This window comes from Diabrotica virgifera, chromosome 8, assembly GCF_917563875.1.
Source record: "Diabrotica virgifera virgifera chromosome 8, PGI_DIABVI_V3a".
Lineage (NCBI taxonomy): Eukaryota > Metazoa > Arthropoda > Insecta > Coleoptera > Chrysomelidae > Diabrotica > Diabrotica virgifera.
The window spans coordinates 152,636,508-152,659,925 of NC_065450.1; the positions used below are offsets into that span (position 1 = coordinate 152,636,508).

The window sequence follows — 23,418 nt, forward strand, 5'->3', positions numbered from 1 at the left end:
TCCTTTTTGAGTAAGATTGTGCAAAAAATCCGAATTAGAATATTTTTCCTAGCGGATGCGCAGTGGCTTTCTGGACTATTAACAATATCGCTGTAATAAAATTATTGCTAGACAGGTAAATCATCATTGTATACCGGGTGTACCAATCAAACTGTGTCTTATTCTCAAAGTTCACCACACCCTGTGTAATATTCTAGCATTTATAAAATATTGAAATTAAAACCCAACTATAGCCGCAGGTTTTCTTAACATTCTGTTTTTTGATTCATTCGCTTATGTTGGATAATAAAAAAGTTAGGTACTTTAACAACTAGCAATGTTATTCATCAATACAGGGTGTTTCTAAATAAGTGCGACAAACTTTAAGGGGTAATTCTGCATAAAAAAATAATTACCGTTTGCTTTATAAACATATGTCCGCAAATGCTTTGTTTCCGAGATACGGTATGTTAAATTTTTTCTTTCAAACTGACGATTTATTTATTGCTCTAAAACTGGTTGAGATAAGTAATTAAAATTTGGTAGGTTTTAAGAGGTAGTTATTGCGCATTTTTTGACATACAATTAAGAATTTTATATTCACCACTGGCATGCATACGGATAACATTTTAGATACATCCCGTATGCACGCCAATGGTGTATACAAAATTCTTAATTGTATTTAAAAAAAAATGCGAAATAAATGCCTCCTTAAATCTACCAAATTTCATTTGCATAGCTCAACCGGTTTTAGAGCAATAAATACATCGTCAGTTTGTAAAAAAAATACAACATCCCGTATCTTGGAAAAGAAGCATTTGTGGACATATGTTTATAAAGCAAACGGTCATTATTTTTCATGCAGAATTACCCCTTAAACTTTGTTGCACTTATTTATAAACAGCCTGTATTGATGAATAACATGACTAGTTGTTAAAGTACATAACTTTTTTATTATCCCACATAAACGAATGAATCAAAAAGCAAAATGTTAATAAATCCTAAGGATACAGTTGAGTTTTAATTTGAATATCTTATATATGCTAGAATATTCCACAGGGTGTTCCAAACTTTGAAGAAAAAACACACTATCATTGTTACACCCGGTATACAATGACACTTACCTGTTTAGCAATATTATTACATCGATACTCTTGAAGAATAAAGCTATACTATACTAAAAAAATCACTCAAATCGGACAACAGGTTTAGGAAATACGAGACATCAAAAATGTCCCATTTTTAAGGTGGTGCGTTAATTTTGATGCTTAGTGTATTTTTGCTTCTCAACAGCTTGTTGAGAGCATATACGGCACAGTTACTTGACATAATTCTTCTACGTATTTCTTCTTGGATATTAGAGTCCCTTGTAAAAATACTTCCTAAGTATTCAAAACTTTCCACTTCTTGGAATTTATATTGGTTATCCCTTCTTCTCTCTGGCTACCCCTTCTTATTGATCATTGTTTGATATAGTTTCTATTGTTGTGACTCCCTTATAGTTTTGTGTTTTACGGTCTAATATTTTTGCAGCCTCTAAGTCTAGAATGTATTCAAATTATCCCACCCACCCTATTTTCGTTGTTTTTCGTCATAATAGCCAAGTCAAATAAAATTTTAATATGCGTAAAGCATTTTATATTCGGAAATTTTCCAAATCAAAATGTTTAGGTGAAAAGAAATGATTTTTTTCACGAATGTATCATTTTACCATCATCATCAACCTATACGCGTCCACTGCTAGACAAAAATATCAACGTTGAAGCACCATAATAAAACATTGGAAACCCTACAAGCATGGGCACCCATACCCATGGGCAGGGGGGCGTGGCCCCCCTAGCTTTTCGGGTGCTTTAAACTATATACGTATATCTCCAATGTATATGTATATATCCAAAGTATACAAAATACAGGGTGTCCCGAAAAGATTGGTCATAAATTATACCACATATTTTGGGGTCAAAAATAGGTTGATTGAATCTCACTTACCTATATACAATAGTGCACACAAAAAAAGTTACAGCCCTTGAAGTTACAAAATTAAAATCAATTTTTTTTCATATATCGAAAACTTTTAGAGATTTTTCATTGAAAATGGACATGTGGCATTCTTATGGCAGCAGCATCTTAAAAATTAAAGTGAAATTTGTGTACCCCATAAAAGTTTTATGGGGTTTTTTTCCCTTAAACCCCCCCCCCCAAACTTTTGTGTACGTTCCAATTTAATTATTATTGTGGCACTATTAGTTAAACACACTGTTTTTAAAACATTTTTGCCTCTTAGGACTTTTTCGATAAGCCAGTGTTTATCGAGGTATTTTGAATATTTATCGAATAAACCACATATTTGTATATGGTTAAGTACGAGTATTTATAGAAACCTGTTAATAATCTGAAAATGTATTTTTAATTTACATTTTTAGGTATGTTTTGAAAAAGAAGCCACATCTCGATAAAAGGTGACTTATCAAAAAAAGACTAAGAGGCAAAAAAGTTTTAAAAACAGTGTGTTTAACTAATGGTACCACAATAATAATTTAATTGAAACGTACACAAACATTTGGAGGGTTTAAAGGAACAAAACTCTTATAAAATTTTTATGTAAATATTTTAAAAAAGAAGCCGCATCTCGATAAAAACTCGCTTATCGAAAAAATACTAAGAGGTTAAAAACGTTACGTTTAACTAATGGTACCACAATAATGAATTAATTGAAACGTACACAAAAGTTTAGGGGGTTTAAGGGATCAAAACCCCCATAAATTTTTTATGGGGTGAACAAATTTTACTATAATTTTGTTTTAAGATTACCTTGTCATAAGAATGATACATGTCCATTTTTAATAAAAAATCTTTAATAGTTTTCGATATATTGAAAAAAATCCATTTTCATTTTGTAACTTCAAAGGGCTGTAACTTTTTTTATGAGCACATTTGTACTAAGGTAAGTTAGGTCCAATCGAACTATTTTTACTCCAGAATGTGTGATATAATTTATGACCAATCTTTTCGGGACACCCTATATAATGTGCAACATTTTCACGTCTGCCCCCCCTGAAAAATTTTTATATGGGCGCCGGTGCCTACAAGGGAGGACGATCAAGGGTAGCTGACATAAAAAAAATAGCCGAAACAAATCGGATATAAGGCTAAGAAGAATTCTGTTTTGAAATGAAGAATTCTGTTATGCTGGTAATCGTTCACGATTAAAAAAAAAGTTGTTCTAGTATCTACCATTTTTTATAAGATCATTGTTTGTTTATTAACATCAAGAATTTAAACTCCGGTAATAATCTGAAACATCATCACCAACAGAGATGAATTATTAAGGGTAGTAGAAGACAACCAACATACAGAACAACAGCCAACAAAACCATGATGAACCACTCATAGATTCAGGAAAAAGATTAGTCAACCAAGGATCAGAATTGATGCCTGATATATCAACAGACGAAATCAGAAAGGCATTGAGGAAAATAAAAAGAAGTTATAGAAGCCGTAAAGATTGGAGGAGGCAGACTTTTAAACAACATAAAGGAACTGTTCAATTTACGACTGCACAAAAGTGAAACACCTACAAGATGGCACAGTGCACTTACCATCTTATTACACAAAAGGGGAGATCCAACAGACCTTGAGAATTACCGACCAAGACTACGGTTTAGCCTACTTACCATCTTATTACCTATGGTTTAGCCTACTAAACCACCTGTATACACGAGAATAATAACAATAGACTGGAATCCTAGATTAAATTAGATTTTTACCAACCTAGAGAACGGGCAAGTTTTAGTAAAAACTTTGGCACTAACGACCACCTCTACTTCATAAAAGGGATTATAGAAAAATCTATCGAATACAACCGACCATTGGTCCTGGTTTTCGTAGACTTTCGCAAAGCATTTGATACAATAGAAATTAACAGCATCATGAGTTGGAGAAAAGTCGTATTAGGCCAGGGTAATAAGAAAAAATATACCCTATTCGTGACACTTCAGCAGCCAGGATACTGAAGCGTTTTTTCGACAAGTAATACCTATAGGAACAAATTGTAACTATTTCCTGCGTAGGATCTGGCGGCCATTTTTATTTATAAACAATTAACTGTCAAAAAATGGCATTTTTTCCTTTTTCTTCAAATCAATGGAAAACAGTGAAACTTATGGTTTTTTTAGTACAAATATCTTTGATATTATGGAAAAAGCTTTAAAATAACATATTACAAAGTTTGATATACTCATTTATTGTTAATAGAATTGCGAAAAAAGGTCGGAATTGCAAAAAAAAAATATTTTCGCAATAACTGTTGTAAAAATTAGTGTACAGGTTTGAAATTTTTGACAAATGAGGGTTCTTTGGTGCTTAATATGTGATAAAAATTTCGAAGCGATTCATACAATTGTTTAAATTTTATTCAAATTGTTTATCCCAGAGAGCATTTTTTTTGCAATAACATAAGTCAGAAAAACATGACGTTAGAACCATTCCACAGGTGTCAAATGAAAGAGCATGATCTATGTTTTCAACTTGGTTTAAAAAAAGCGAATAAAAAATGCATTTATTAGTAATAAATAATTATGCAAAAGTATCGTAAATCTTTCCTTATAAAGTTTTTAGAAAACTTTTTCCAAAAAAATTAACTTTTTTACCCTGTTTTAAGTGCACAACTACCGAGTAATGTTATTTATATCATAATTGATAAAAAATTGTAATAAATATATATAATTTCTTATATAACAAAATAAAAAGTTTATAAGGAAAGATTTACGATACTTTTGCATAATTATTTATTACTAATAAATGCATTTTTATTCGCTTTTTTTAAACCAAGTTGAAAATATAGCTTATGCTCTTTCATTTGACACCTGTGGAATGGTTCTAACGTCATGTTTTTCTGACTTATGTTATTGCAAAAAAACTGCTCTCTGGGATAAACAATTTAAATAAAATGTAAACAATTGAATGAATCGCTTTGAAATTTTTATCACATATTACGCACCAAAGAACCCTTATATGACAAAAATGTCAAAGCTGTATACTAATTTTTACAATAGATATTGCGAAATTAATTTTTTTTGAAATTCCGACTTTTTTCCCAATTATATTAACAATAAATGAGTATATCAAACTTTGTAATACGTCATTTTAAAGCTTTTTCCATATTCTCAAAGATATTTGTACTAAAAAAAACATAAGTTTCACTGTTTTCCATTGATTTAAAAAAAAAGGGAAAAATGCCATTTTTTGACACTTAATTGTTTATAAATAAAAATGGCCGCCAGATCCTACGCAGGAAATAGTTACAATTTGCTCTTATAGGTATTACCTGTCGAAAAAACGCTTCAGTACCCTGGCTGCTTGAGTGTCATGGGAAAACCTTATTGCCCTGGACTATATAGATTATCGGTACTCCAAACTGATAGCGAACATATACAATAATGCAACCATGACCGTCCGACTACACAAAGATACCAAATCTATAAAAATCAAAAGAGGAATTAGACAAGGAGACACGTTATCTCCCAAACTCTTTACGGCAGTACTTAAACATGTTTTCAAATAATTGGAGTGGGACGCCAAAGGAGTAAATAATGTCGACGGTGAAAGGCTCTCCGACCTACGATTCGCAGACGACATAGTTCTTATAACAGACAACTTAAAAGAGATTAGAACTATGCTTACTGAGTTAGATGTCGCATGTAAGAAAGTTGGTTTAAACATAAATTTTGGAAAGACTCAATACATAACAAACCTGGTACCAAGCGAAAATCCAAAAGTCGACTTCAACAAAATAGCATTGGTCCATAAATATAAATACTTAGGGCATGAGATCCAAATTGCCCGAGACAATCAAACCGCCGCCGAACTACAAGGATAGATCACCTTAGCATAAGCCGCATATGGAGCTCCATGCATACATATAATAACCAATAGATTAGGCAAGGCCCGAAAAATAGCGTAACGCGGAGCAGTTCGGGTCGGTGGTCTATCTATCTCTCTACCGGCACTTAGCTTTCTCTCTCTAGCATACTCGTTCCATTGTGTCGTACACTGTGTCGTTCCTTTACTCCCACCTCTTGGTAGATACGCTCACACTCGTACGACAGACAAAGATAGCTAGACCATCGTACTTGATATTGGCGTTACACCCCGATGCATTGAGTGGCATATCCCTAGCCTGGTCTATTAACATGTCTCTGGCTCTATCAGACATCTTCAAGAGCAACATTCCAAATTATTTGAAAAAGAAGACTTTAAAGGAAAAAAGAGGTCTAACGTGATCGTCATATTACTGTGACAAATAAGTGATAAGTGATAAAGTTGTATACATATTCGAAAAACAGGTTCACAACTGCCAGTATTATTAACCAGAGATCCAAAATATATCATATACTACCTCACTTGGTACAAAGGTCTTATGACCAAGTGCCAGAGACTAACGAGTCTCGCCTGAGTTAAGAAGAAGAAGACTACCTCACATGCCGCGATACTTCAGGGATCAGGCAAATGTTGTTAGAGGCCAATAACCATGATTCTGGTGTCCATGTTGTGGTTAACCATGAATCCAAAGCACTTTCTACGTTAGCACTTCTAAGTATTAACGTAGTAAGATATTTCCTCCGGAAAAGAGGCTATACTCTAGCTAAAGGTCTGCAAAACGCAAGTTAAAGATCTCAGCACCGCCTAGATTTACTCCTCCCTCCCAGACATCCAAAACCTTGCGTATTATGATTTATGTACAGATTAAATAATGCGAGAGATAAAGTGCATCCTTGGCATACTCCCTTTCCATGACATACCCTCTTCTCCAAAATGAATTCATCAGATAGTCATCCGTTCATTCGAATGTATGCCAGGTTATCTTGATATAGTCAGCTAATAAGGTGAGTCAAGTGTTCAGGTACACCCATTATTTCTATGATGTTCCTTACATTAAGGATTTGTTCTCTCTTACATCTGGTATTCTCAAACTACCAAAGTTATCCTCTTAAAAACTGGTATTTTATATTCAAGAAACTTTATCTTGTTTTACTAGTTTCTTTTACAAAAATTGCACTCGTTCAAGACTTTTTTATTTACTATTATCCTTCTTGTGGAACTGTATTCTCATTATTTTAGTTGAATTAAGAGTCCCCTTGATGGGACCAGATTAGATACAGTTATGGGGGTCTAAGGACTCTCAGTGGACTAATCATGAGCTAGCTGGAGGATGAGTGGTAAGACATGTGGTACTTAAGTTCCAAGTTCAAGCCATACAACATATTTGTTACCTTGTGATACCAACACTGGTTTCTTATTAAAGCATAGAAGGATTGATCTATGTAGATCTAGTCAGAGTAGAAATGTCTAATTCTCATCTGAGTCAGTACCTCAAAAGGATTTCAGTAAGATAAGCCACTTAAAGTTAAAGGAAGAGAGGTGGTGGATAATAGGCTCTTTCATCAATTATTCTTCTTGGTGCCTTTGATGAAATTTATTTGTTTTTTAACATATCTATAGCAGTATCTTCAGTGTAGCTTTTTTCAATATAAAATTTATTAGTTTTAGAACCATATAAATTTATATGAAAATTAAAACAATCAAAAGCTTTTGGCAGTTTAATAAAGGCTGTCATATTTAGTTTTCCTGCCACAGTTCAAGAACTCAATATCCAACCTTACTTACTAGTTGGTCCAGATGTATCATAATGTATTGGAGGAATTTTCCACCTGTGAAGAACTTCAAAATATGCACTAATCAACAAAATGATCCATAAATGTTTTTGATATCATGAATGATAACATAATGAGAGTTTGGCCCATATAGTAGGTAAAAGTATTTAAGGTAGGTATGCGATTTCAATGGTAGGAAATGAGAGAAACACATTCAAAACGATATAGCTCTATTAGTAGGTCGGGCCATCAAGCCAATTCATTTCGTAGGTATGTATCTGTAAGAGTATGTTGCCAGGTCATCGAAGTCAGAATATTGTATGCTGCTGTTCAAATTATTGTATTTTATAGTGAGGATTATCATACTTACTTATATTGTATTGAACAAGAAATTAACAAAGTAAAAAAATAATATATTAATTTTTTGTAAAAGAAACAAATAAAGATAAATAAACAAACGAATATAATAAACACATACTTAAATTATTTAAAAGAAAAAATTTAAAGCAAAAAATATTCCCTATTCAGTTAACCCATTTTAGGCCAGCGTTGCCATATGGCAACGCGAATCGGGTGTCTATAAAAATATTCCTAGTGTACTAAATTTGTCTTTTTAACACACATGGTGCTGTAGGTCGCTTCAGTAAGATTGTCCGAACACGTGTTTTCTAATCTAGTCGTTTATTGCGAATCTACACGTTGGCAAGAGACGTTTGTAACAGCGAATTTTTGTGGTTACGTTCAAAATGGACATTAATTTCAAGTAAGTAATACTATTTGGTTAAGTGTTGAATGGGTTGCATGTGAGAGTTCATTTTAAATGAAGTAAAAGACAGACGTACTCTCAATCATTTATTGTAATTTCCGACGACCGGTTTCGCTCTCTAAAGTATGCATACTCTATAAAGTATGCATGCTCTCTAAAGTATGCATACTTTAGAGAGCGAAACCGGTCGTCGGAAGTTACAATAAATGATTGAGAGTACGTCTGTCTTTTACTTCATTTATTCGGTTAAGTTATAACTTTTTCGCGTACTTTCATAATAAATATCAAGCAAACAGATGAAACTTTAGTAATAATGTTGTAAAATACATAAAATTATTATTTGAGGTGCATTTATAGTGACTGTGATCTTAGTGTTGCCATATGGCAATGCTAGGTCAATATGCTACTATTTAATTATTTCTATATTTTTTTCAGACGGGTTTTCACTTTAGAGGAAGCTCTCCAAGAAGCATATGAGGATGATTTAGATGTAAATCAGATATTCATTGAACCTTCTGAGATTATTTTTCTTCGATTGAAAGAAATAATGGCATTATATTCATAATAGCTATTGATTATGCTCAAAATAAGAGAACTAAAAGCAATTACAGCGTTAACGGGATTTTATTGTCTCATATAGTCAATGGACCTCTAACTTTGAAAAAACACAGAAGTGCTACCATTTAAATGGGTGCGTTTTTGAGAAATGGGTGAATTAGTCCCTAGGCATAGGGTGAATTAGAGTGAGTGCTATGCACTTTTGGTACAAAGACGTCTACAGGAAAATTGTTTCAGGTTAAATTTACTATCAAAATATTACATTTTAAAGTCAAAAATATTTTTATTTACAAAAATATATTCAAAAGAAAAGCCAAAAAAACAACACGAAAGAAAGCAATTTTGTTTTTTGTCCCATAACTTTTTTCCACGCGGATATAGGTATAGACATTGCTTCGGCAAAAAATAACTTACATACTTTCTCTTTAAAATAACGTTTAGTAGAAGTCTCTATATAGGATTTATATTTTCCGAAGTAGGATTTTTCAAAATTCGCCGCTCACAGCATTTTTGGGCCATTTTCCCTCTTATTTCGCAAACATTGTTCTGTAGCTTTTTTTACGCATTACTAGGTACATTTATTAGATTTAGGTATCTGCAATGGCACATTTATTAGAAAGAGGAGTCAATTACCTTTAAAATGGTCTATTGTATAAGGTTGCTTGACTATTTTGAAGCAAGTTCTGCTTTTTCAAGGTATTATACATTTAATGATTTTTGATATTTTTTATGATTCTTTTTTAAATTTCTCATTATGACTTTTTTCTTGTACATTTAGGGATATACATTATATAATAAAAAACAGCATATTTTCTTTACTTTAAAATGGTGTACTCCAAAAAAATCTAGGACTATATATTTTTAAACAAAATATCCATAAGTTATCCAAGAGTATCCATAATTTAAAAAAAATTTAAAATTTTTTATTTTTTTTTCAATTAAAGAATATAATTGCATATTATTTATCTTTCATGTTTTTTTCTTGCTTTTCTTTTGGATATATTTTTGCAAAAAAACATGTTTTTGACTTTAAAATGTGACATTTCGATAGTAATTTTAACCTGGAACAATTTTCCTATAGACGTGTTTGCACTAAATGTGCATAGAACTCACCCTAATTCCCCCTGTGCATAGGAACTAATTCACCCTTTTTCTCAAAAACGCACCCATTTAAATGGTAGCACTCCGCGGTTTTTTCTAATATAGAGGTCCATTGACCATATGAAACAATAAAACCCCGTTAACGTTGTAGTTCCTTTCTAAAATACATAATCAATAGCCTAATAAGGTGGATGGACAATAATGCAGTGACAGTTGCTTCGAATGCCTTTGTTTCAAACAAAAAGATATTCTATAGCCGAACATATTCGAGTACCACGACCTTTTTCCATTAGCCAGTATAATAGTGGAACGGGTGGAACTGACATAAAGGACGGAGATGTCAGTCAGTATAGGATTGCAATACATTCGAAAAAATGGTTGTGGCTAGATATGGAATTGCGCCTCAAAGCCATGGAAGGCCCGCTACGTCAAGAAATAATATTTCCTTGAACAGAATTAGTGATGATTTCAGGTATGATGGAAGAGATCATCTTTTGGTAACCACTTCAGAGAAAAAAGAAGAGATGTGCAGACGAAGGATGTTCGTGAATTATTCGTACAATGTGCAAGAAATTTAATGTCGGCTTATGTTTAGAATGTATATATTTTCAAAAAAACCTTTTTACCACATAGTGGTGTAAGGCGATGTTTAGAATGTAATTTTATATTTCATCAAAAATGAATAACAAAGATGAATAAATCTTTTTAACATGCATGTGTACTAATTTTCGGAAATAGTCTATGCGATCTCCTAAAGAGGTACGGATAAATGTTACAACCCATTCCGCTGTGTTGCCAAATTTTTAATCACTATAGAAACGCGGCAGATTTAAAAACATGTCAAAATTATTGTTTTAAGGCCCGGTCTTTTCACCTCTGTGTTTATTTTTATAATTTCAATATTTCAGCTTTAGCTTTAACCTAACCTAACATAATTAGATTCAAAGATGATTTTATCGTTTTTATTTCCATTTGGGAAGAAGGAAATGTAAGTAAATCAAAGAATTACAACTTAAAAGAATAAGTATACAAAGTCATAAGGTTTAGAAATACATTTCCATATTTTAATCAGACAACAATATTGTTTTAGAAAGAAAACATTGATTATGCTGAAAAATTTACTGGAGAGCTTGAACAAGAGGTAAATCCATTTTAAGTTAGTGGAAAACTGTTGATTTGTATGTAAAATAGAAACAAAGACAAGTTTCAATAAAGACAAGCTAGCTAATGAAACAGATGCAGTGGTAATTTTGTTTACATAATTATAGGTTTGTTCTGGCAAACAGTCAAACTAGTCAGAAACCGTCAGCAAACAGTTGGTCAGTGAGAAAACATAATACAGTCACCAGTGCTAACCCCTCTACTCGCTCTGGTCCGCTATTCCCTGATGGTTTCAAACCGTTTGAAACTGATGCTAGAACAAACCTAATATGTACATATTATATGATTATTAATATTAACTGTTCAATGATGTAAAAATTTGTTAATGTGGGGAAAATTTTTATTTAAATTCAATACTATATTTCTGTAGTGGTATGGCAAAACTTGATGTTATGTCTGAATTTAGCCAGAATGAGATTATTTGTTTGATATGCTATTTAGTAACATTTCTTCAAGTTGGTAGAGTTTGGTATGTGTATGATGAAGGTAAAACCCCCTTTGTCCCACATATCTTTTGTGTAAAAGATATGCCCCCTTTTAACTTACAGTAGAACCCCGATTATCCCGGTGCAGATTATCTGTGCTATGATTTTCTATTACATACTCAAGTTGCAGTTTTGAGGTTTTATCAAAATGGCGTCATCGTAAATCACTTGACAGAAACTCTATATGACGAAAGAGAGAGTCATAATGAAAGATTTATTTTTTTCTGTTATCTTTTATGGTAGGTACATATGTATGTGTATATGTACATATGTATTATACATAAGAAATACATGTTCGGATTATCCCTGCTTTTCAATACACCTTCGGTCCCGAGGAGGACGGATAATCGGGGTTGTACTGTATTAGGTAGTGCAGAACTTGATATATTACTTGATTTCTTATGTTGACTACTTTTCGTTTTTGAGTTGGCAAAACATGATTCAAACTTTCCAAATTCTCTCCTGAAAAATTAGGCTAGATGGACATATCAATCATTGTCAAAACTCTCCAGATTTATAATCCATCCAACTGGTATATTGAATAGTAAACTAGGGCTAAAAACCAACTATGTATATCAAAACACAATATTTTTAAAGTTTGGATAATTTACATGGTAAATTGAAGAACCCCAATAACAGGAATAAAGCCTAATTTTAATATTTGGATGCCTGAGAAGTCAAATGGTGTAAGTCACATTCTCCCTAAAAATGACTTATGGGATATAACACTTATTATTATATCTGGACCTCGGAGGTAAACTACACTATGTAATTTCAAACAATTTTGTTTAGCGTATGTTTGCAACAAAGTTTAGAGCACTTAGGATGTTAATAAAAATCTGATGTATCTCATAATTGGTTGAAAGACAATATGACAATATTTTAGAGATAATAAATAACCAATTTGTATAATCCAACTAATAAAATAAGTGGATTAAAAATACTTATTCAAAAAAACGCCATGTCGACATAGTGTAGTTTACCTCCGAGGTCCAGATATATAGAAATATTATTATTTCTTTGTTTGTATTTATGAATATGTTACCCATGTTATGATAAATAAAGACAGTTTACAGTTGGAAAAATTAAAGAATACCCATGAACGATCACATCAATCACATATTATTCAGATTACTAATAATCTATCTCTCTCGTTTGTTATTTATGAAAAAAAAACAGCAAATACAAAATATGTGATTGACTGATTGATGTGATCGTTCATGGGTATTCTTTAAATTTTCCGACTGTATTTGTTTTTAATAACTAGGTACTTATATTTCTGCAACTATTGTCAGAAACATATTAGTATCTCATTTTAAGCACTTACTGACTTACACCGATTGGCTTCTGAGGCATTCATTTGTTAATAGATACCTTTCACTTTTCTAAATAAAAAAATTAGTTACAGATATGACAAACATCTAGCTAGAAGATGGAATGCTGCGCTCTTAAAAGAAAAAAAGATAGTTCCAGAAGTAAGCTACCAATAATAAACTAGACAACGCTAATACTCAACATAGCTCAATTGCTTCAAATAGAGAAAGAGGAGGAAAGGGTACAACACAAGCGTGCCAGAGAAAATGAAAGGGCAGAAGAGAGACACAAAATTCATTGATTTTTTAAATTTAAAAATTAAATTATACAAAGGACAATTAAATAAAAAATTAAAAAATGATACATGTATATTAATGATCCTTCTATTTCCCCATAAAGCTTGCTACTGACCAGGAGGTATACTATAATAGATATATATTATATCTCATATCGCTCACTTTAGTAATGAGTGAGCCTGCATAAACGGAACCATAATATACATTATAGTTCCGTGTATGCAGCCTCACTCATTACTATAGTGAGTGATATGAGATAGATTGTTCTTTAAAGATAAAGAATGTCAGTTGGGACCTGATCTGCCTGATCTTTTTGCAGAATATTTTCAGTCAGTTTACACTGACAAAAATATCAATCCACAAAGTAAACCCTCATTTAATCATATTTGTATCTCTGATTATAACATTCCTATATCAACCATTTACGAGGAGATGGCTAATATTGACATAACAAAGGGACCAGGTCCAGATGGCATCCCTCCTTCAGTTCTGAAATCTTGTAGTTTTGTTCTTTCACGTCCACTCCATGTGATATTCAATAAATCTCTTGCTTCAGGTATCTTTCCAGATTTCTGGAAAGCGAGTTATCTTACGCCTATCTATAAGTCTGGTAACAGAGCTGATATATCCAACTATAGACCAGTATGCAGTCTTAATTCCATTCCAAAATTATTCGAGAAAATAGTAGCAGCTTATTTAAGATCAAAATTAAGTTTGTCAGTAATAGAAGAGCAGTTTGGGTTTCTTAGCAAAAAATCTGCAGAATTAAATTTAATTACTTTTACTAACTATCTGTCGGATGTCTTGGATGGGGGTGGGGAGGTTCACGCGATCTACACAGACTTTTCCAAGGCATTCGACAGGGTAAACCACAAAATCTTGCTCAACAAACTAGAAACTGTTGGTATTCAGGGAACATTATTGGAATGGCTAGCCAGTTATCTAACTGAAAGATGTCAAACTGTAAAGGTAAATAATTACATGTCTAAAAATATTCCCAACCCCTCTGGAGTACCGCAAGGGTCCCACCTGGGACCCTTATTATTTTTATTATTTGTCAATGATATTTCGGACTGTTTTAGATTTGCTGAATTCTTGTGTTTTGCAGATGACCTGAAATGCTACCTCAAAATATCCTCCAAAGAGGACTGTCTTAAACTTCAATCAGATCTGGCCAGATTGGATGAGTGGTGTGAGATCAATGCCGTGGATCTAAACATCACTAAGTGCAACTCCATAACTTTTACTAAGAAACTTAATAAAATTAATTTTGAATATAGTATTAAAGGAACACCATTGTCCCAAGTCTCATTAATTAGGGACCTTGGGGTCACAATGGACTCCACACTCTCTTTTGTCAATCACATTGACATCATAGTTTCTAGAGCACTTAGGATGCTTGGATTCATTAAGCGAAGCACACATGACTTTAGGAGTATTAATGCTATTAGAGTGCTGTACTGTAGTCTCGTCAGGCCTTTATTGGAATATTGTTCTTCAGTCTGGAACCCCCATTATACTTCACACATTCACAGAATTGAGCAGGTGCAGAGAAAATTCCTTAGGTACCTAGCATATAAATCCAATATACCTCGTTTAAATGAATTTTCATATGATTTTGCATTATTACAAGATACATTTTCCCTGCCTACTTTGAAAGTGAGGAGGGATCAGGCAGATCTCAAAATATTTTTTAAACTCATTAATAGCATGATTGACTGTCCTTCATTGATGTCCACAATGTTGTTTTCAGTTCCATTAAGAAACACCAGATCAGTTAACGTATTTCATCAGCCATTTAGGAGAACCAATGTTGGCCTAAATTCTTATATACCTAGAGTGTCACGAATGGCTAACTGTTATGCTGATAGTTTAGATTTTTTTAATGAAAGCTATAGTAAATTTGTGAGCCTGTTAAAGCAAATTGTGATATAAATTTTTCAATGTGATATATTGTGATGTATTGTATTTGTACCTGTCAGTTTTATATTATATCAATGTTGTATTGTTTTATTATTTTAACTTTAACTTTATTTTTCTAAGCACTTTGACTGTTTTTAGATTTTTATATTAAGATTTTATTATTTGACTAATTCTATTGAGGTTTTTAAAATGTAAATTATTGTACTAAAAGTGGGCAAGGCCCGTTAATAAATAAATAAAATAAAAAAAAAATAAAATAAAATATTATAGTATAGCTCCCAGTGCTTAACACAAAAAAAATTATAAGGTTATCAAACATCTTAACTTCAGTAAATTCAATCATTTAGCTTATTCCTGGTATATACTTAGCAAAAAATAATTTTTGAATTAAATTAATTGACGCAAAAAGAAGAATGTGAATGTATGTAATTTATTTAAGCCAAAATACATTGTACGGCTGTCAGTAAATAGAAAAAAATGTTTATTTCACAAATAAACATTTCTTTTCGCTTAAATTAAATCACAAACAGCCTCCCACATACCTCTTGGCAGTTTGATAATTTAATTTAAGCGAAAAGCAATGTTTATTTGCCAAATAAACATTTTTTTCTATTTTCTGACGGCGATAGAATGTATTTTGAGTTAAATAAATTGCATACATTATTTTTTCGTCAATTAATTTAATTCAAAAATTATTATTTTGGCCACCCTGTATAAATAATGATATTCATGTTTATATTACTGTATAGAGAATTGAACACCCTTTCAAATGAGGTGCCATACGACCCCTATTCCCATTTAAAAAAATCATCGATTACGTCACCACGATCAGATGGATGACGTCACTAGTATGAAATATATGGCAAAAAATTGTAATTTGAAAATAAAAATCGACCTATTTCGGGATTTTTCTCTAAAGTCGTCCATTTTAGAGAAAATGAATTTATTCCATAATTTAGATCCTCTCTGTATGTGTACTTATATTATACCTCTATTTTTTATGTAATTAATTATCGAGTTAGAAAAAATACATTTGATTCACTTTTAGGAAGAAGATATTAAAAAAGGCAAGTGTTAGGCTGTAGTAATTCAATGGATTATTCAATAAATATGGACATTATAGACAAAATATTGAATAATTTTTAGAACGTGTAATGACATGTTTTTAAATCTGCCGCGTTTAGGATTCCGATCCTGATTAAAAATTTGGCAACATCGCGGAATGGGTTGTAAGATCTATCCCTACCTTCATAAAGACCTAGCATTGCCATATGGCAATGTGCATTTTTGAAAAAACTGCGAAACTTTTTTTAAAAATAATAAATATTTTGGTTTAATTTAACTCATTGTGGATTAATTTTAACAAAATACTGACAATTTTCGAAACAAATAATAATTCGGGCTTTAATGGGTTAATGTGAACTCAACTTCTTGTAGTTTATCATAACAGTGTCTGTTACCAAGCGGTTCCTACCCCTTCTTTAAATTTACTTTTGAACATTGTCTTTTACAACTTGCTTGAATGAAGTAAGGTTAACAAATACAATACTAAATCACTCAAATCAGCAAATAGAGGATTACTGCCAAAATATTTTATTTCGCCCACTTTAAAATAGAATTCATCCACATTTTTAAGCTGCATTGCAATATCTTGGTATTGTTGAAATTTCCTCCATTCGTCAACAAGCTTTTGCATAGTTGTAGTCTTGATGATTACGAATCTGGGGCAGTTTTGACATTAGTGGTAAAAGACTTTGGCAATGGTTAAAGCTACTTTTACGAGTATCATTGCTATGAAATGCAAAATCTGGTTTCAATTCATTATCTAAATCATTAATATTTTGGCTCGTCTCAATTCCTAGATACATGTTATTCATCATCCAGCCTCAAAAGTCCACTGCTGAGCATAGGCCTCCTGGTCTATGCCTTTCCTGGCGGAAATTTGTCATTATTTTTGTTTTCGAGATGTTTATATTTAAACCTACATTTTTTGTAGCCACAAAAAATTACTGTACCATCTCTCTTGCCATACCTAGATCCTCAGCTATTTATTATGACTATATCATTGGCGAAATTTCTAGTACCTCCATCTTTAAAACAAATGATATTCTGTTTTTGTTCTACTAAATTTAAACTTCTTTCTCAAGAGCTTGCCAGTTCTTGTTCCAGTTTTTGTTCTAAAGCGTTTCAATATTTTCTACTAACATTAGATCATCAGCATATTAACCAACAGAGAATGGTACAATGTAGTTTTGCTGTTATCTAAATCAACACATATATTAAGTCGGTTTTATACCGTCCTATGCCTTTCATTTTCTAATCTCCATTCCTTTCTATTGTGGCAGTCTTCCTCTCTTAAATTTCTTTCCAACATCGCCTTGGAGATGCCCTTTATCCATGTAGTTGTTGGTCTTCCTCGTTTTCATTTTTCTGTGGGGGTCCAGTCTAACAATTTTTTGGGGATTCTTCTTTCCTCCATTTGTCTTAGAGGCCTGGATCCCACATACCAAAGAAAAGTTTATTAACAGCAAGCTGAAAATTTGTTAATACCGTAACAGTATCTAGTCGGATAAACTTTCATGTACTGGAAGGGGGGAAGTTTTAATTGTGGAACAGGTTACAGGTTTCGAACGTCAGACTACGAAAACGCCCCATGTATTTTGTAGGACAGAACTTCCAATTGATTTGTTACTCTTTCATTAAACTCTCATGCAAAAATCAGACTGCTATTTAACACCAACTTACTTCCTGTCATTTGACATGTTCTATGTGTAGGACTTATTAAAATGCCCAACATATTTGTCGGACAAATATTTTTTTCATATATTATAATATAAAGTTTGCTATTGAATCAACTTAAAAACAACCTGCTAGTTTTCACAATCATAAACTTGTCAGCTTGCTATTAATAAAGTTTTTTTTGGTACGTTACCAACGTTAACCAACACTAATGAGAACAAATAAGGACTAAGCACAGAGCCCTGGTACAATCCTACTTTCACATGAAATCTATCAGTCTCTCAAAATTACAAAAAAAAAAACAATTACACAAAATCAATACAAAAACTATCAAAGATATGAAATATTATAAAGAAAAATAATGAGGTCAACATTGTATGAAAATAATAATGCCGAAAAGACACATTAGTACAAAAAACACCAAAAGAAATTGAAGGATGAAAGAAAATGCTTAAAATGTAAAACAACAGCCTATTAAACCTAAATATAAATATGTTCAATTCTCGTAATTATTTTGTTTAACTGCTATTCATTCAACAGTTACATGTAAACTGTTTGTACAATTCTTATAAAATTAAATATTCACACTTCATATCTTGTCCGATAATCATATCTTGTTCATATTCACTTAGATCTGTCCGATATGAATAATGAAAAAATGTTTTTTTATATATTATATACTTACATTTTTTTCCCAATACTTTGGACAAATTGCTTTCATATTCGACATTATCTGGCTTTTCAGATGCATCTTTTTCCAATTTCTCATTAAGCAGTTCTATCTTTTCATGTACTAAAAAATATTTCAATTTTAGGGAGAAGTTTAATCACAATAAATTTGTGAGTAATCATCTGGACATTATTTATTAGACCATAGTGTGAAATATACAAACAAATATATCTCAAAATTGACAATAATTGAGGAACAAATAGTAAACATCTGTTTATAAACTTAGCAAAAGACTAAAGTGATCTAATTGACCCTTAAAATATTAGTCATGCAACTTACAAGTTTGATTCTCCTGATATAGCAAATCAAACTCCTTTTCTATTTGTCTAAATAAATTGTATAAACGACTTTTGTATGGAGGATTAAGAGATTCATTTTCGATGTCTGACCGAAATCCTGCAAAAAAATCAGAGTCGATTAAGCCGCTGGAAGGCCGAGCCATTTGTGCTCTCTTGCTCTTCGATTGCTTATTGTTCGGTGTTCTTTGATTGACTGACATTGTAACTTATTTCCGATTCGACTTATAACATTATCAATTATTCAATAGTTCGATAAATTCAATGATATAGTTTTGTTTACATGTTACTAAAATTATTTTTGTTGTTAAAAATACACGTTCCGTCCCGTCGGCCTTTAATTGTCAAAATTTGACACTGACGTTTATGTTTATTACTTTACTGCTTTACCATAGCCACCTTTACTTTACAAGCCATGAAGAGAAAAAGGCAACGTCGCAATTGATGACGTCCATAGTCCGACTATCGGACTACCGCTTTCGAAACTACGATTTTAAAGTACAAATTCTGGTAAAATTTATAGTATTTTTTGAGTCGAATAAGAAAATATTATTAATTAGAAGTTTGTACAAAATAATATTAAAAGTAATTCCTTGTAAGTAACGTTTATTATACAAAAAAAGCAATAACAAGAATATAAACGGGATTCATTTTTTTCGAATCCTAAGAAAACTAATAAGTATTTTTGAAAAATTTAAACGCAGAATGAAAGATTACGTTAGGACCGAGGGCCGAATGTCCCTGAAAACTTCTATGTTTATTTTAATAAGTTACAGGGGTGAAAAATTAAGAAAATTTAATGTGATTTTTAGTTTCAAATACGTCATTAAAAAACATTTTATTCATTCTAAGGGACTTTCTGCCCTCGGCAATAAAGTAATCTTTCCTTCTGCGTTTAAATTTTTCAAAAATACTTATTAGTTTTCTCAGGATTTGAAAAAAATGATTACATTTAAAATATTGGCTGTGAGACACCTGTGAGTTTCGACGGTAGCGCTATCTCGCGGTTTGAAACTTATACTTTTCTGATAAAATTTATGTATGTGAAATATACAAAACGAGAAAAATAGATACTTATCTAGAAAGACACAAATTATGAACTGAAATATTATTGTTACCTGATTACTAAACGAATACACAGAATTAATAGTAAAATTAATTATGTTTTTTTATTTTATTCATTATAATTTTAATATTTAATATATAAGTTCGTGAGACTGGATGACTGCTTACGCAAGAGACCATTGAGAAAAAGAATAAGTTTATATGAATTATTTAACATTTTAAAGGTTACCTCTGTTTATTTTTGTGTGCTTACTGCTTTGATTATTAAAATTTGCAATTTGTATGAATTGTCATTTGTTTGAATTCTATCAAAATGGATATTAAACATTATACTGGATTCAGTCTTATTTCCCATGATATCCAATTTCAATCAGCAACACCAAAAAAGGAAAGGATTTAGTTGATACAGGACATGTACGCAATGTTTCCGAATATAATAACTGCATCCAGTACTGTTATCTTCAATATTTTTACATGAATCAATACAACAGCTGCAATATCTTGTTTTCTTTTTTGAAAAATCCATATTACCCGCCATTTCAGTTTGTGAAGTTTATCAAATGCACAAAACAAAACTGCCAACTGCCACTAACACAGCGTTACCACATTTTATTTAGAAAATCTACTGTAAGTTTAGCTTACTAAAATCTACTTATCAAAAACTAAAATATACTATAAAACTTTATTAATATATTTGTATATAATTTATGACTTTTTATAATAAAAATAACAGCTGACTAACTAGAAATTTTTTTTATTTAGCTAATGCCTCGACAACTAATGGGCATTGGCATGGTGATGGTACAGTGGATTTTACCAATTAGGTAGCTAGTGTTAAGTCGACTTTACATTACATGATTTATCATGTGATTTGTCATATGATTTGGTCATGGAGTAAAATTTACATGTTTACACTGTGTGATTTGTCATATGATTTTGCCATAAGCATTGTGTTTTATCATAAGCATTGTCATGCGGCTCGTCATGGGCAAAATCATATGATAAATCACGTGATAAATCATGTAGTGTAAAGTAGACTTTATGTGTAGTGTGTGTGTTGAGTAAGTGTCTTGTTACTTTGGAAAGTCGATGTCATTGTCTTTGCAGAGACGCTAATTGTATCCGAACGTCTGCGGTCCCTCCGGTGGGTACCGATCCCCCAAGGATAGAAACTATTTTCATTTATTAATTTATAATAAACGAAAAATTCTCTACCCTGGTGAAATTCAAACTCACGACCATTCGGACCTTTCGATCCAAAAGTAGGCGCTCTTACTACTGAGCCACAGAGGGAGTTTAACTAGAAATTAATATGACTGTTTGTAAACAAAAACCAAACTTTTTTATATTTTAACTGGGGAACAAAATGACCAACTATAATTAATTTTTATCAGTTTCATATTTAATATTTATATATAATATTTTGTCATCCACTGATTTTAACATCTGCATATCTGGATCACATTCTTCAAACAATTATTTCGCATTTTACATTAGAAACACGCAAACACAACATTTGTTTTTTTGCAAAGTTACATATATTATAATTAGGCCCGGTCTTTTCACCTCCGAATAAATATTTATTAGGAAGTTTATCCGGCAGATTACATGTAAATCTGTCAAATAACCTCCGAATAACTTTTATTCGGAGGTGAAAAGACCGGGCCTTAGATATTTTAGTTTTCCATCGTTAGCTTCTAACAGGCTCACCGACCACCGAATACCAGAACTCTTCAATAACACCTGAAATAGGTACTGATTGCACTGCTACTTGAAATCTGCAAGTTTGTTACACCAGAATCCAGTTTCATTTCTGTTTAATATTCATCATCTACGTCCTGGGGCTAGATTCCGTGCACTGTAGATATCTACACTTCGCTTTCTATCGATGTCAATTGTCGTGAAAATATTTGAATTTTTAGTTTTAATTGAATTATTTTCTAGTTTTGCTAGTTGATGCTGAAGTGACACTTGTAAAACAAGAAAATATTTGAATTAAAACTAAAAATTCAAATATATTGACATTGATAGAAAGCGGTCGGCGGTAGGTTTGTTCCAACATGAACTTTTGGACGGCCCAAAAACCGTCACGAAACTGCTTGTACCGTTTGTTGTGCGCATGTTCGTAATTGTATCGCCCAGTTATCGTCCCATGACGGTAATCATATATTTGTCATTTTTGTTGGTGACAGCTTGTGTGCTTTTAGTCGATCAAAGGCTCAAAAAATTTAAAGAATTAAATCCTAGTGCTCAAGTCAGTCCAACCAGCACATTATGCATTTGCCCGATTACTGAAATGATCATCACGAAACCGTCACCGAAAGATCACAATTCTTGTTGGAACAGTGGGAGGGACGATCCGATGACGATCATATATTTTTGTTGGAACGGATTTTCTTTACTGCGCAGGATCGTTACCGTTTCCTGACGGTTCTCGGTCGTGTTGGAACAAACCTGGTGTTAGCGATTGTACACAGAATCCCACCCCTGAATCTTATTTTCGGTAATGACATTGGGAAATTGTAACAAAATGTCTAAAAATTAATTTAGAAATGGGGTAAATACTATTAAAAAGCAAATTTTATTTTAGTCATAAGAAAATGTTGAAATATACCAAAAATCTACTAAAAAATATTGCCTACTAGAATTTTTTAAAAAATATCAAAAATCTACCAAAAAAGTAGAAATCTACTAAATGTGGCAACGTTGCACTAACAGCTGTGGCGAAAACCGTCAAATCCCCTCTCCTCTACCCATGGCGCGCCATTTAAATTTATCAGATAAATGCACAAAACTGCCACTAACAGCGCTGGAGAAAGCTGTCAAATCCCCTCTACCCATCGGCTCATGGCCACTGGAGTCTATAGTTGGGTTTTAATTTCAGTATTTTATAAATGCCCGGTACACCATAAAAATTTAACTGGTTAGCAACAATATTATTACAGCGGTATTGTAAAAGAATTAGGCTATAACATATTAAAAAATCGCTGTGTCTAGGTACACGCTAACGTGTACGCAAATTAAAAAGTTAGGTACACGCGAAACTTCATCAAGTCAGTGACGTCACTATTAGCGTGCATTGGTATTTACTGGTTTTTTTACGTACACGCTAACTTGAGAATATCACGAGTGTCAGAGTGAGTTTAGATTTGTCTAATCGTGTTGTGTTACATTTTAATATTGATTAGTAAAGAGATTTCTTATTTTTTATTTATTTAGTGCTTGTTTTTAAATTAATAATGGAGTGTGGAAAATTATTTAGTTCTTTTAATGAGTTTAACAACATTTTAAAACAGTATGAAAAAGATAAGAAACAAAAATTCGTAGGGTAGCAGAAGAATTAAGATAAAATA

The 23,418-nt window shown here is 32.1% G+C and overlaps 1 protein-coding gene across 2 annotated transcripts in view; it reads right to left on the reverse strand.

The window, feature by feature from the left end:
* Window positions 1-19,334, reverse strand: part of LOC126889693 (WD repeat-containing protein 37) — a 76,390-nt gene extending 57,056 nt beyond the window's left edge. For both annotated transcript variants that reach the window (XM_050658218.1, XM_050658219.1), the window contains exons 1-2: window positions 18,984-19,334; window positions 18,660-18,767 (exon numbers count right to left, since the gene is read on the reverse strand). In XM_050658218.1, coding sequence (XP_050514175.1) covers window positions 18,660-18,767; window positions 18,984-19,203 — 328 coding nt within the window. In that variant the 5' untranslated portion in view covers window positions 19,204-19,334. The remainder of the gene's footprint in view (window positions 1-18,659; window positions 18,768-18,983) is intronic.
* Between the last annotated feature and the right edge of the window lie 4,084 nt (window positions 19,335-23,418).